We start from the raw sequence: 14,505 nt of genomic DNA on the forward strand, positions 1-14,505 counted from the left end.
ACTGTAGAACTGTATTGCAGCATTTCTGAATTCACAGTTGAATATAAAATTTCACACAGATGCAAGCATCCTGTACAAATTGTCAAGGACAAACATAACACAAAATAAACATGTTGTTTTATTTCATCTCTTTTTACAAAGTTTTCATACAGAGTAGTGCATGCAGTTGTAACAAAAGTCAATGCTAATTAGTTATTGAGCTTTATGCTTAAGACATCTTCATTCCCTTATACCTTGCAAGCCTCACAGCAGTCCCTATACCAGCAAAGGTCTTCACATCAGAGACGATTTTAGTATTAGCTGTCTAGTCTATCACAGTTAACATTGACAAAGATCATGAGGTATCCTAGTCTGTTACCTGCTTGTAAAAATAATGTATTATGTATACAATAAGAATACTATAGTTATTAGTGTATTAGCCAGAAAATATAAACAAGGCAGGATAGTTGCAACAAGGAAAAAAACACTTTTTAATGTGAAAGCCAAAGCCACTGAAACATTTTCATGTTGATACCTAAAAAAGCATTAGGTTAGAGTGCAGGAAGCAATCCTCCTGAACAGCATCCAAGTCTGTCCTAAATAACTGCCTTATACTCTCTGAAATAATTCCAGGGATTCTATTTAGCTGTCAACAGTTTTTGCTGCCTTCATTAATCTGGTGCCAGGCACCTATGTTCTGTTAAGACCTTTCAGAATCCTGTGTTCTTTCTTCTTGGTACAAAGTAACACTTGGGGGTCTCAATCAGTTCCAATAAAACATCACTATATGCACTTCAGGGTCTTAAGCCAACCTCTTTTGCACACCTTTCAAACCCTGATTCAGGCTACACCAGACAGACCATCAGGTAATCCTTGCGTGGCTGGTCTGAGTTACTTCAACCCCTTGCTAGTGGTATTGAGGATATAGGTGGTTTGGTCTTTTTGAACAACAGTTCCACAAGTCCCTAATTCCACTTACAGCTAGGAACCAAAGTTCCTGCTCTTTAGGTAACAGAGTTACTTGTCTCTAAAATCTTAAGCAGTGTTGGGGTTACAGTATCAGAGACAGTATGCCAATATCAGAGACAATTAAAAGGTATGTCCCATTCACAGAACCTCACACTTCTGACTAAGCCCACTATTAGTGCTATACAGTGTGATCTGCCTGATTTTCCTCTATTTCAGTTTTAAATAAACCCTTTAAGATTAATTCACCACCACCACTCCTGCAAACAGTGATTCCTGCTGATGTTTCTGTGCCTCTCAAAGATAAACATCAAAGTGGTTAGATACCATCTTTCTCAAAAACCTGGCATTTGCCCAGCTGTAGGCCCTCCTGCATCACAGGTACTAGCAGTCACCTGGTCATCCCCCAGACCACAGGATCACAAGAGGTCTTCAATCTGAAGTGCCTTATTTAAAACAAGTATGCCTGATTTTCATAAGAGCTGAGGGGAATCTAACATGAGAGAGACTTGTCATTTGGCACTATTGCAGCCAGACTTCGTCCTCCAGCTTTCACAAAATTCCAGTGGCATCTCAGCTTTCCATTATAAACAAAATTTTTTGTTGCTTGAGTGATACAAAATATTCCAGTCTCACAAATACAACAAACATGATCATTCTGTCACCCGGAGGATTTAACGGAATGTGTAGATTCCATAATGCAATTACAATTGGAGGTTCACCCTTTATATTACAATAGAAGTGGTGCTGGCCTGATGTTCCTTTCCCTGGAAATGAGCAAATGCTTGCTCCCTCATGAGCAGGTCTGAAGTCACCATGATGCTATGACACCATTGTTGGCGCTCAGAGCAAATGGGAAACCAGAAGTGATGAAAAGAAACATCCAAATTTTACTTGGGAATCTTTATACAGACTCTAAAAAGTTACTAAGATCAGTTAGAAAGTTTTTCTCAGTCTTAAGATCCCTTTTTATTAGCATTGCATAAACTTGATCTGCAAGCCTGTACATTCAGCATCCCGGAGAATCACAGCAGCTCTTTAACAGCACATTGCCAGAACAGTGTTAGCAGTTCAACTACCCTGGGTCAGGAGAGGATGAAAAAGTTTTAGAAAAGTTTTCATCTCTCTTTAGTCAAAACTTGAAAGGCCACACTTGAAAGGCCAACACTGCAGCAGAAAGCAGGAAAGAGGGCAAACCAACATTCCAACCATTTCCTCATCATAGTTCCCTATTAGCACTTACTTAACCCCTGGACCAAAATAAGCATTCAGTAAGACTAGCTAGCATTAAAAAGTGCTGTAAAAAAGTTATTTTAAAATTTCTTACTCTAAGTTTTTGAGACCAGCAGCATTCCTCAGTAATTCTTTCTTCAAGACTGTGTAGTAGTGGCAATGTCTAAATGAAAGTGCTTTAAAGTCAGGATTCTCCCAGTTCCCTCTTGTGATGTGTACTCCTGTCTGTAAGTATCTGCTTTACATTCCCATATTTAACAGCAGACTGAGTTATTACACAGCCCTATTGCTGCTTCAGCAGTTAGATTTCTCCTTCTGCTTTGCTAATGTGTGTTTCAGTTCCTTTAAGTTCTCTGTCAATACCTCCACCTCATCCAGTCGTCCACTATGTTTGGCATCAAATATATAAGCTTTAATATTATCTATCTGTTGGAGAAGCAGCTCTTCCTCTATAGCCTCCTCTCCAGAGATCTCACTGCCATCCTCCACTTCAAAGGGATTGCTAGAGGACCCCTCTTCAAATGGATTCCCTGAATTCCAACTGCCTCCAGGCTTTTCAAATGGATTTTCATCCTCTTCAAAGGGGTTTGAAGTACTGCCAGGTGCTCCATTACTTTGTTCATCCTCCTCCTCACTTTCAAATGGATTATATTCTTTTTTATCACTTTGCTGAGCTGTGTTAGAGAAGGAAACCACTGGAGAGGTGTCTTCGGCAAATGGATTAGCAGGATCTTCTACTTGAGGGGTATCTGCTTCATCCTCAAAGGGGTTTAGACAAGCTGGCTGATCGATGTCTTTGTCACACTGTGGGACATTCTGGGGTTTGAGTGTGAAGGTTGAGTGCTCTTTTGCTGGCAGCTGCTCAACAGCAGGAGTGTCCCCTTTGATCCAAGTAACATCCAAATGCTGTTTGACTTCTCTGAAGTCTAAGGAGCGTGTCCTTGAATGCTGAGACATGAATTTATGGTGCTCTCTTTCCCACTCTTTTTCACGAAGGACCTGAAGTTCCTCCCTCTGTATCTCCTCCTCTTCTGCCTGTTTTTTAGAAAGCTCAATAGCTTTCAGAGTTTGTTGTTGATCATATTCATCCTGAAGCTGCATCAGGTTCTCTTGCAATGTATGGACCTCATCTATCCTATTAGCTGCCTTTGCTTGCTTAATAAAGGATGTGATATTGTCAATCTGCTGAAGAAGTGGGTCTGCTCTCTCGCTCTCTCTTGAAATGCTAGATGTGGGTAACCAGCCTTCAGATTTCTTGACTGTTCCTTTTTTTATGTGAGTTTCATCACCATTAACTGCAGATGCAGATATGGAGATAAGCTCCTTCTGCTTTTCCTCTTGTTTTCCCTGTGTTTCAAGAGCGACCTAAGCCAAAAAACATGTAGTAAGAAAACACCACAAGCTTGAAAAAATTAATTCTAAGTATCCATAGGTACAAGTTAGCTAATCTTAAGACATTGTTGGCTGATGCTTAAAGGGATCAGCTGCCATTTTGGTTCGTTTGCAGAAGATTCTTACTTTCATATCATTCCTTACATGCTTCCCTTGAGTTTGTGATGATACTGATGAAAACCCCATGACATCTGCCTCTACAAACTTAAGGGAAAGTAGGAGCAACAATTCTCTCCATAGAAAAAAAAAATGCCTAATGAAGCTGTGCAAAGAGTGGTCTACATTGATCTGGACATTAATTGTATCACACAGAACATCAGTGTTTAAGGTCACTGATATACTGGCTTTTGGAGTGGGATTATTCTTATTTCTCAACTTATACCTCAACATGAAGTTTATCTTAGTTTATAATTAAAGATATCCTCCCTCCTGAAGGAAAAAAAGCCTCTCTCCCTGCAGAGGCATCCTTTTTCTAGTATGTCCTTTCCCACCAACAAAAGAAGTTTCCAAATTCTACTTATGTGAGTGAATTCCTGAACACAATTTTGAAGTCAGTGCAAACTAACACACTCACTTCAGGGCTTGCTCTGCACGCACTGCAGCAGAAACAGCCTGTGCAGCAGCAACTCCCTGCTGATTTCTAGAAGTGTCCAGCTTTGTGCCCACCTACTTCTGTTCTGGACAGAACAAAGCAGCAGCTAGGCAAATCCTTGGAAAAGGGAATGGGACGATATGGATGAAAAAATAACAAACTGAAATCCAATGTTGAAGGCAACTACTCATATAAGCTCCCAGGCTTGTTTTTATGAGAAAGCCTGATACAAGATGTAACAGATCCCAACCTGTCTTACCATATGCAGTCTTCTCTTCTTCAGTTCTTCATACTGATCCTTAGTTGGCAGGGACATTAGGCCAAGCAGTTTTTCCTGGCAAAAATTAAATATTTACTATATTGCTTGCAGGTATTCAGCCCATTTTTCAAGTCCTTGAGAAGAGAGATACTACCAGCAGAAACTCCACAAGCACATCAAAGATGCTTCTACACTGCAGTCCCTGCTGCAGGTGTCCACACACCTCTGCTGCCACAGCTGCACTGCTGGGTGGGCTCACACCTCAGCAAGAGGAAGAGCCATGGCTCACACACTCTTGGGTTCCCCAGGCCCAATGCTGCTCTGAGTGAAAGGTAAGTGTTCCAGACAGCTTATTTAAGGCTATCATAAGTCATTAGGGGAACTACAGAAAATGCAGAAAATGTATAGAACTAAGGCCCTTGTCAAAACAGATTCAAAGCACAGGGATGCCTGGCAAAGAAGAGAACACTATCTAAAATGTAAATAGAGCATATGCTCTATTTACCTGAACAAAAAGTGTAGCTGAATATCTTATCATTCGCTGAAGTTGTAGTATTTTAGGATGAGGTTGAGGATCTTCGTGCAAGCCCAGACTCAAAATCTTCTTACTGAATCAAAGAAAACATACAGCCTCATCAGTTCAAAAACAAAATCAGGAAAAATTCCACAAAAGCGGAAAGATAATATTGGATCAAAAACTTCTGATGTTCTTTTATATAAACAGTTTTGAATATTACAATTTGTAACACTTTCCATGCCCAGCCTTAGAAAAACAAAGAAACCCCAAACAAACAATTCCTTTCCCCTAAATGATGCTGTTACTTGTTTCCTCTATACTTACATATTCCTACTGCAAAGGAATGCATGAATTTTAAGGCTGGAGAAGAAAGTAGAAATTGATAGCACACAGGAACAGCATCTACCTTTTCAAATGCTCTTTACAACTGAGCAGACAAATTGATCATCCATATAATCAGTTAAGTCATAACAGAGATACATACATGATGGGGGGAAAAAGGAGAGAGACAATCTTTTACCTTAATGCATCTATAAATTCATACATTTTTTGAATCTCCACTCTTAAGTCATTAGCATGATCAAGGTTGTAGGCTGACTCCCCAGCACTAAAGAATAAACAGAACTTTACTGTAAGTCATGCATTCAGTTAACAACATGTACAACACTACTAAGTATCCCAAGATGCCTAAGATTCTACAGTGGTAACTGCTAAACACTAAAGGGCTGAATGATTTTATTTCAAACTCATGTTTAAAAAACCTTTTTTTGTAACAAATTGAAAAAATTATACTAATTTTGTGAACATGAACACTTCATAGAAGATAACTGTATTTGTGATTAAATACAATTATTTAATCATATATATATATAATTATTATTACTTATATTACTTATATATTATTACTTACTATTCTAGGAGAAACTGTATTCTAACACAAAAATGCCACTCTACAAGTAATATCTAAAATATACACATGCTTAGCAAATGTATCTATTTTGTGGGGATTTCTTTTGAGACAACTTGGTGGGAAAAAATCTCTGAGTAACTATTAAATCATAATACTTACCTCCACTAGCATTTGTCAGAAAGGAAAATACTGTGCTGGACAGGGTGTAGTATTTAAAATGCTAGTAAATGACTGTCCAAAAGGGGACACAATCATTACAGGCACTTTACTAGAGTCTCCACTTTATTGATAAAACAAATTAGGACTTAGTGGGGAAAACTCTTCATAAGTTTTTAGCTTCCCTGTCCTTTTGTATCACAAATATAAATTATAAGAATCACTTTCTAAAAAGCAACTTCACTATCCATAGGATTCCGATTTCCAGGATACACTACTAGTCATAACAACCCATAACAAGCCTGTTGTTTTCTGACATTTACTTCCATTATCCAGGACAACTGTATTTTTACTTTTCTCTAGCTGCCAAGCCACATCACCCAATCTTTCATGACTTCATGACAAAAAGCAGTAACACCTTAGCAGATTTTTCACCTTCTGTACTTCTTTCTATTGCAAGGAGTGTTTTTACAAAGCACTTTCATTACTAATTTTTCTACTACCATTAGATCTAAAGGACAGGTATAGCAATATTTATTAACTTTAACTTTTCAAAAGGAAATGCTTCCTAGTCAAAGACCAGTGCATGTATTTCTCTCACTATACAAGCCAAAAGTCTAACCTGGCAACCTTTTTCAGATAGAGTTGGAGAGTCTTAAGTTACCCCTGTGAGAGAATACTAGTGCAAGAAATGATGCACAAAACTGAAATACGAGACTGTTGCTTATCCACTGCAGCACAGGGTACCCAGCTACACTCAGAACAACTGCCAGGTGAGGGTGCTTTACACAGAACAGAATAGTTCTAATGATCTGCTGCTGCTGCTGGCACTCCTTGGAAGCCAGAGCATCCCAGCTGAGGACAGCAACAGCTTACTGCGGCTGTTTTGAAGAGGCTCATTTACACAAGAATTGTAGCCTTGTACTTCCTTTTGTTGCAAAGATGATGTGTCGAAGTATGACAGTAGTGCCTCACCGGGAAGTGGCTTTAAAAAATTAACAAATCAAACAACCTCTCTGTATGTTACCATTAATAATTAATTCAGTATTACTTTGTTTGAAGAGCATCCAGAAGACAACAGATAATGAAGCACTGATTTTTCTTTAAATTTACACACACTTGCAGTCTTAATACACCACTTCCTTACTACTTATCACACTTAGAGCAAAAATACATGTATTCATAACATAGTCAGCAATGGGACTTACTTTAGTGATTCTGCCATCCTTATGTATTCTGGTGCCTTCTGGTCAACCTTCTCCATGCAGAGTCGGAGTTTCTTGTTATAATATTAAAACAAAATGTATAAAAAAGGAATTGACATTAAAACACTAATGCAAGAACATGTTGACATGAATCTTTTCATGCTGCTTGTGCAGATTTGAAGTTAACCATGATAAAAGGCACTTTAACTATCCAGGATGACAAGACTCTCCAGTTATTCCCAGAACATGTGTGACGTTGTCAGAAACAGAGAAAGACTGGCTGTACGCCTGTAATGTGGACTTCAAATCTTGAAGCTGTTTGAATGGCTGACTTGGACAACTTCTAGCCTTAGATCTCTTCACCAACAAGAGCACCAACAAAAACTCCCATTAATACTAACCAGGGGGGTTTGTAGACTCTACTGAAAAGGTATCTGGTGATCATCAGTATGTGCTGCAAAGCATTTGAACATAATGTTGATATAGATGGTTCAAAAAATGCATTTGCCACGAGTGTAAGGACTGATGGCAACAGTGGTGACATTGAGTGCTGTGGTTCCAGTGCAGCCCACCAATCAAATGCACAGCATATCACTCACTGGTTTAAACAAGTTCACAATTTTAAGAGAGAGGCATGTCTGAACTACTAGTTCCAGATGATGAGAATGAAGATGTATTTTAAAACTATGTATGAAGTTAATGTGGGCTATAAATATTATATTGCAACTGATTCCAACATTTCAGATACGTCTTTGCAACATGGCATAAACACCCAACAGTCTCTGCTAACACAAGTCAGTATCAAGTAATGGAGTTCAGACATAAGTAACAAGCTGAAAGTCAAGTAGTGACCACTGCAGACATACACTGTAGCACAGAGCTTGACTTACCTCATAGAGTTTTACAATCTCTGGTGTATATTCTTTCTCATCAATCTGTTGCTCTTTTTTTAACAGGGTATCTTTGCAGTGCTGACAACAACGGATTCGTTCATCATCCTTCTCATCCAGAACAGAGCTCATACTGCTTATGCTGCTAATGCTGCCACGGCGGGAGCCGTGGACACCGCTTGGTGAGGAGTTCGGGCTTGTATGAGAACCCAAGGCCTCTTTGCTGGCATTAGTGAGTTTGCCTAAAGGTTATACACAGGCAATTTTACAGTAACTGGAGAATCCAACAGATTTTACCAACACAAACAAACTGCCCTTTAACAGGAACTTTACAATTCAGGTAGTACTAGAAAACCAAGTTGAAAAAGTCTGCTGAAAGACATGCAAGGATTGCATAACAACTATGACTGCAAGTCAGAATTTGGGTCTTCACCGCAAATCTTGCTGTATTTAAAACTAGGTAGAGAGCACACTGCTGAGCATCACCTACATTGCTTATGCCTAGAAGCATTCTCATGTTTGAGCCTGAACAGTCACAAACCAATGTGTAGAACAGGTATGATAATGGCATCCAGGCATTGCGCCTGCACACTCTAAAAGGCACAGTTAATGTCATTTATCTCCACAGAACATACAGTCACCTCTCCTGTGCACCACATGAGAAAAATAAAAGTTTAAAAGTGGTTCTTAAAGACCTAAACATGAATTTCCCCAAGTTGTTGTCCCAAGGTCTAGCATTTGGACACCACAGACAAAACTGGAAATATCCACAATATTTTTATATGTCAAGAACCTTGGCAGTTCCTAAAGTTAATAGCTCCATAGTTATAGTACTCAGTAGAATAAGTAATACCTATTTTTACCAGGAGTTACTACTTTTTTACTACTTACTATTTATTTATTTACTATGACAACTATTACTTCTAGTAAATTTTTCAGTGTTATGCAACACTTCCAAATCTGAAGAAGGAACAGAGAAAAAGAATGGAGAAATAATTTCTTGTATTCTGTTTCACAGACAAGTGTCTGCATGAAACTGAATCAAAGTTTTCTGCAGAGACAGACTATTACCAGCATAATTTTTTGTAATGTCAAAAGCCAGGACGCACCCAAAGTGAGCTAAGAACATGAAGAATTAACTCAACAGTACTTACTTGCCAAAGGAAGACTGACAAATTCCATGCACTTCTTGCACATAATAGACCCACAAAGGCGGCAGTGGTGACGTCGGTTTCGGATACTGAACTTAGTGCCACAGTCTGGGCAAAATGGAACATCCTGATCACTGACCCAAGGCACAACAGACTTCTCAATAGCTGTGAGCAGGAATACATACCACATAAGTGTTCAATTGATTCCTCAGCTGGTTAAACTATAGGGGCAAATAGTCTCAGGTAAGCTCACACTAACCTCTTATTTTAGCTGACTCAGTATTTGCTCTGTCAAATGATGTAAGCTGGTTAAAGATAAACAATATATTCAAGAAAATTATACTTTTGTAAGGAAAAAACCCAGCACAACTCAGCCCAACAAGAAAAAGAAACCCAGTGTTTTTAAGAGAGAGGAGTTTCAGCTGGTTTTATGCAACTTTCATTTTTTTTCCTAATTCCGTGTTCATACCAGTGCTAAACAATGACTTGTCAAATCTGTACAAATTAGCACATTTTGGACATAATCCTTACTGCAGCCAACATTACTGCATCTGAACCAAAATGCAGGTGTACCACTGGCAGATTTTGAAGAATGAGGAGCTGGAAGAATCATAACAAAAATATTGGGGAGCAATTTAGTAAAGTAAAACCCTGAGAAAATGAAACAGGAGAACAGATGGCTCTTGAAGCATGTGGAAGTAGCATCTTCAGCTTGAAAATGGTGCATAGATCCAGAAATTATACCCACGGCACAAAATCAAATCGCGTGCAGTTCTCAAGGTAATGTGTAAAAAATGTCATAGTTTAGTATCTTTTATAAAGTGTATTCCTAGATAAATGGGCACACTTCATACTGAAATTTTTTTTTTTTTTTTTTTAGTCTAGGAAACATATAGAAGGTTGGAATATTAAGAAGCACCAAATTTACCTTTTCCAACCTGATTATTAACTTATTGACTTCAACGACATAGTGATCAATCCTGGCTGCTCGGTGTTTCTTGAATTCAGAAAGATGGCTTCTCATAGCACCTGCAGGGATAACAGAAAGTTGTCCTGGTCACCCAAGTACTCTGTATGGATTTAAATGCCACTTGAAAGACAGATGTCTCTTCACCATTTACTTCTCATGTTCAAATTCGACTTTAAAGATACGTTGGAATCCTACATTTTCACAGTATTGCTGTAAATAAAACATGCTGGTTAAAGACTAATATTCAGGCTGGCAATTAAACAGTGTTTTACTTCTACTACAGAAAACAAGCAGTACTATGTTAAAGAGAAAATCTGCAACAATTTTTTTTCTCCATCTTCATTTGTCAGTTACATTTGGAAAGCTCTTACTTACTAGTAGTGTCCTCAAAACCAACTCCCTTTAGCTTCCTGGCTACATATTGAGCAAAGGGAAGAGGCATGCCCAAGGATTGCTGGAGGTCTATGCAGCAGTAATTTTGTTTCAAGATTTCTGATCATCTTTACCCTTTAGGGGCCTGAATCAAATCCTTCATGACAGTTTAGATTTGCAGAAAACTAATCACTGAGTATTGAAAAGAACTATACAGCATCTCTAAGACATGTACAATTCATAGTCGATAATGTTGGTTTAAGATTACTTCTTTTCCAAGTAAGGTGGGCGAGGTATTAAAAATCAAAGTTATAGACAAAAACTAAAGACTTCAAAACCAACCAAATCTTTCTTCCAGCTGGCAGAACTCAAAATCAGATGTTGCTTTTTGATGCAACATATGTAAATGTAAAAATCTCACTTCTTCATGCTAATGAAGTAACCAAAAATCTCCAAAGATGCATTCACAGTAGTGGAAGAGTCCCTCTGGGTAACTGATTTAAGCCATTGCTTTGGAGACACAATCCCTTTCACTGATCCATCAAATCACATGCCAGATCCCTATGGTTCATCTTCTCAATGATCATCAGAGAGCAGTCTCACTTCTCTAATGTTCATAAACCTTCTCCCTAAATTTATTCTTAGCTAATATTTACACTATGATTGCTGCTCAAATAGTTACAAAGTCAAAAGTAAAGAAATATACAGAACTCAGACCCTGCAGACCCAAAGGACTTAGTCCCTAGTCTGTCAGCACCATAGTGCAAACTGTCCCAGGATCCACAAAAGATTCCTTCTCCAAAAATAACCATAGTATTTCAGTCATAGTACAGGCAATTGCCAATAGCAGTATTTATAATTACAGGCTCAGACAGCTTATGCTTGAAACTCTATAGATGTAGATTTATATTCAGAGCAGTGGAGTTTGTTTATTTTTTTCTTTCAATTTGTTTTTTTTTAAAGTAAGCCCCATTTTAATAAGAGGTGATCGCCACCTCAAATCCAAGGAAAAAGCTGACAGTTTAAATTGGTAGCTAATGTTTTTGTCAAACATGCAAACTAACAACTACTTTAAGTGTAGCCCAAAAGCTAGAGATTTTATATACTTATAACCTTTAATGAGTGGGTTATCTGTTTTGTAAAGTGACAAGATGAAGCTAGTTGCACAGAGGTAAACACAGATTAAGCAGATCTCAGCAGGACAGCAACAATAATGTGACTACCTGAAGGGTAGTTTGGGTACCGATTCTATACATGTCTTTTCTTCTCCCCATTAACTGTGTTTTCCCCATGCTCCACCCAAGGGGTCGGCTGCTCAAAGAAAGTGTGCAAACCATAACCCCCTGCTAGCGAACACAGTGCAGCACAAACACAATTCCAAGCCACTTCGGCAATACTGTTGCACTTTCCCAATTCAGATCAAAACTTATTCCCACTGTGTATTGCTTTCTAGCTCTCCTACCTACTTCCTGGGGCTCCCACATGTATGGATCTACTCCACCATAACTGAATGACTCATATCGCTCCTGAGATCCAGAATCAGTTCTGTCATCATCTTGTTTCAGCAATTTCTTCTTTGCTCTTTTGGCCTTCTGGACTAGATCTGAAAAAAATAAACCCAAGTTATCTGACATATCAGGTAGTCACCAAATATTTGTCATGTGAAGCCAGTATATTCATCTTCTTTTAGCAGAAACCTTTCTTCTGGATAAATTTATCCTCAAAACATTCTTATAACAAAAATGCAGTTCAGAGCAACACAGATGACACAAAATGCTCTCTGCTGTCTGTCATAAAGCAGCATGAGGTCCTAAGGACAAGACAGTAGATTAAAACATTCCATTGTCAGACTTCACTGTAAAACAGCAACATGTCTTAAACTATGGGACCTATCTCACTGCACAAGGCATCATATAGTTTTATCTTAATTCTCATAATTCCCTATTATTTTCTTCAGATTCAAGGACATCCAACACATTCCTTGTTTTATTGCACAAGCTACCAACTTCAGTGTGCTTGTACACATAAAGACTTTTTCAAGTACTAAACGGCCCAGTGTTAGGGTTTCACCACGAAAATTGGTTAGTACTTCAAAAGTCTATCTCAAGAGAAAAAAAAATCAAGACTGTGAGGCCAGTACTTCTAGCATATTAAAACCAGAGTTTGCAGGAAACATAGAGAATTATCACCAGATTTTAAACATTTTAAACATTCTTCTCTCAATATAAAATGACACTGTATACATAAGGGGGTAAAAAAAGGAAAATATCTTAGTGAAACAAAAATCAAAGAGATTTTCCAAATACTAATGAAGGGTGGAAATCCATAACAGATATGGAACACTTCCAGCATTTCCTGCTAGTTCCACCACCCACATGCTTTTCCATGTTTTTCCAATAACAACCTTTCCTAACTTCACACTTTAACTGCAACCACAGTTTTATCTACTGTCAAAACAAGAGATTAATGAACTGGAACCTGGTAAGTAGCAGAGATTCCCCATATTCTCCACAGTCTTCAAGTAATTATTGGGTATTCACTGGGTTAGTATAATTTTGAGTTTTCAAATAAAAACAAACAAAAAAGCCTAAAAGCTCAACAGTAAAAATCGTGAATAAAATCAGACCTTTGTAGAGCAATGTTCTTTAGCCCCTACTTTAGAATCAATTTATGGGAAGTATCGGGAGAAGGTTAGTACTATGCTTGGCCCAAGGAGATTTACGGAAGAATGGAACTGCATACCTCGCCTGTAAGTCCCTTCAATTAATATTTTATTATTGTCAGACATTTGGGAGCACACTAAGTACGAGCAGGGATTTCCCACGGCCAAGCCGAACGCATTTACCGCGGCCGCCCTTACTTCGGAGTTGCGCCCTGACGTCCCGGTCTTCGCCCGGGTGCTGCTCCTCGTAGTGCGCCTGGAGCTGCCGGAACGCCTGGAGATCCTTCAGGCACAGCGGGCACAGGAAGCCCTCGCGCACTTCGGTCGGGTCGCCGAAGGCCGCCGGGCAGCCCGACGCCATCGCGGCCGCGCGTGCTGCCCTCACCGGCTGCCGGGATGCGGGGGCCGCATCGTCCTCAGGCACTGCCTGAAACGAACCAGGCCAGGGCCGTGTGACCGGCTGCGCAGGATGGGGGCGGGAAGGGCCCGGGCTGGGCGCGAGCCCCTCCAGGAGCTTCCCGCCGGGACCTCCGCCCGGTTTCTCCAGGGACTTCCCGCCGGGACCCCCGCCCGGTCCCTCCGCGGCCCGGCCCCGCCCCGCCCCGCCCCACCCCGCCCGGGCCAGGAGAGAGGCTGCGCAGGGAGATGAGCGGGGCTTGAGGCGCTCCGTCCGCCTGGGGAGAGGCCGCTGAAGGCTGCCCCGGCTGCCTCAGGGTCCGTGGCCCAGCGGCAGCCCAGGGACGGCCCGGGAAAAGCCTGGGGCAGGGCTCGCCTCACCTCAGCGCCCGGGCGGCCGGTGACTATCTCCAAAGTAGGGCGGCCGCGGCCCGGCCCGGCTGCCGGGAGCGGCAGAGCGCGGCGGAGGGCGGGGCGAGCGATGGGCCATCGATGAGAGGAAAGGGCGGGGAGAAGGAGGGATCCTCCGACGCCGCGGGAAGGCTGCCGAGCGCGGCGCTGCCGCTGGCGGTTGGGAGGGGGGCAGCGGGAGCTGGGCAGCGGCAGCGCGGTCTCTGAGGCCAGCGCTGCTCGCCGTGTTCAGCCGCCTCGCAGTAGGCCCCGGTAACGGGCCCGCAGAGCTGCGGTGACAGAGTCCCCTCCAGGACGGAACGGCGCTGTCACGTAGGGGACATGCGTCCCGCCCCGGTGCCCTGGGACTGTTCCCATAGCACTGGTGGGTCTGTGCTGTGTGTCCTAACCGCTGGGCACGCTCAAGAGGACCACCGTTGCCAATATCAACACGCTCAACGTTCC

The 14,505-nt window shown here is 40.9% G+C and overlaps 1 protein-coding gene and 1 long non-coding RNA gene across 2 annotated transcripts; one reads left to right on the forward strand and one right to left on the reverse strand.

Annotated features, from left to right (window-relative positions):
* Positions 1 to 95: 95 nt before the first annotated feature.
* On the reverse strand, positions 96 to 14,288 carry RBSN (rabenosyn, RAB effector). Its single transcript, XM_012573770.5, is given in 13 exon segments — positions 96 to 3,543; positions 4,422 to 4,496; positions 4,927 to 5,029; positions 5,459 to 5,545; positions 7,213 to 7,283; positions 8,100 to 8,341; positions 9,254 to 9,415; positions 9,510 to 9,555; positions 10,179 to 10,279; positions 12,055 to 12,195; positions 13,453 to 13,681; positions 14,032 to 14,103; positions 14,105 to 14,288. Coding segments are annotated over 13 exon segments (2,436 nt in total). The 5' UTR covers positions 14,141 to 14,288; the 3' UTR covers positions 96 to 2,472.
* Positions 9,415 to 10,461, forward strand: LOC105759267 (uncharacterized). Its single transcript, XR_004369076.3, has 2 exons — positions 9,415 to 10,030; positions 10,131 to 10,461. It is a non-coding gene; the product is annotated as an uncharacterized lncRNA (long non-coding RNA).
* Positions 14,289 to 14,505: the final 217 nt, after the last annotated feature.

This window comes from Taeniopygia guttata, chromosome 12, assembly GCF_048771995.1.
Source record: "Taeniopygia guttata chromosome 12, bTaeGut7.mat, whole genome shotgun sequence".
Classification (NCBI taxonomy): domain Eukaryota; kingdom Metazoa; phylum Chordata; class Aves; order Passeriformes; family Estrildidae; genus Taeniopygia; species Taeniopygia guttata.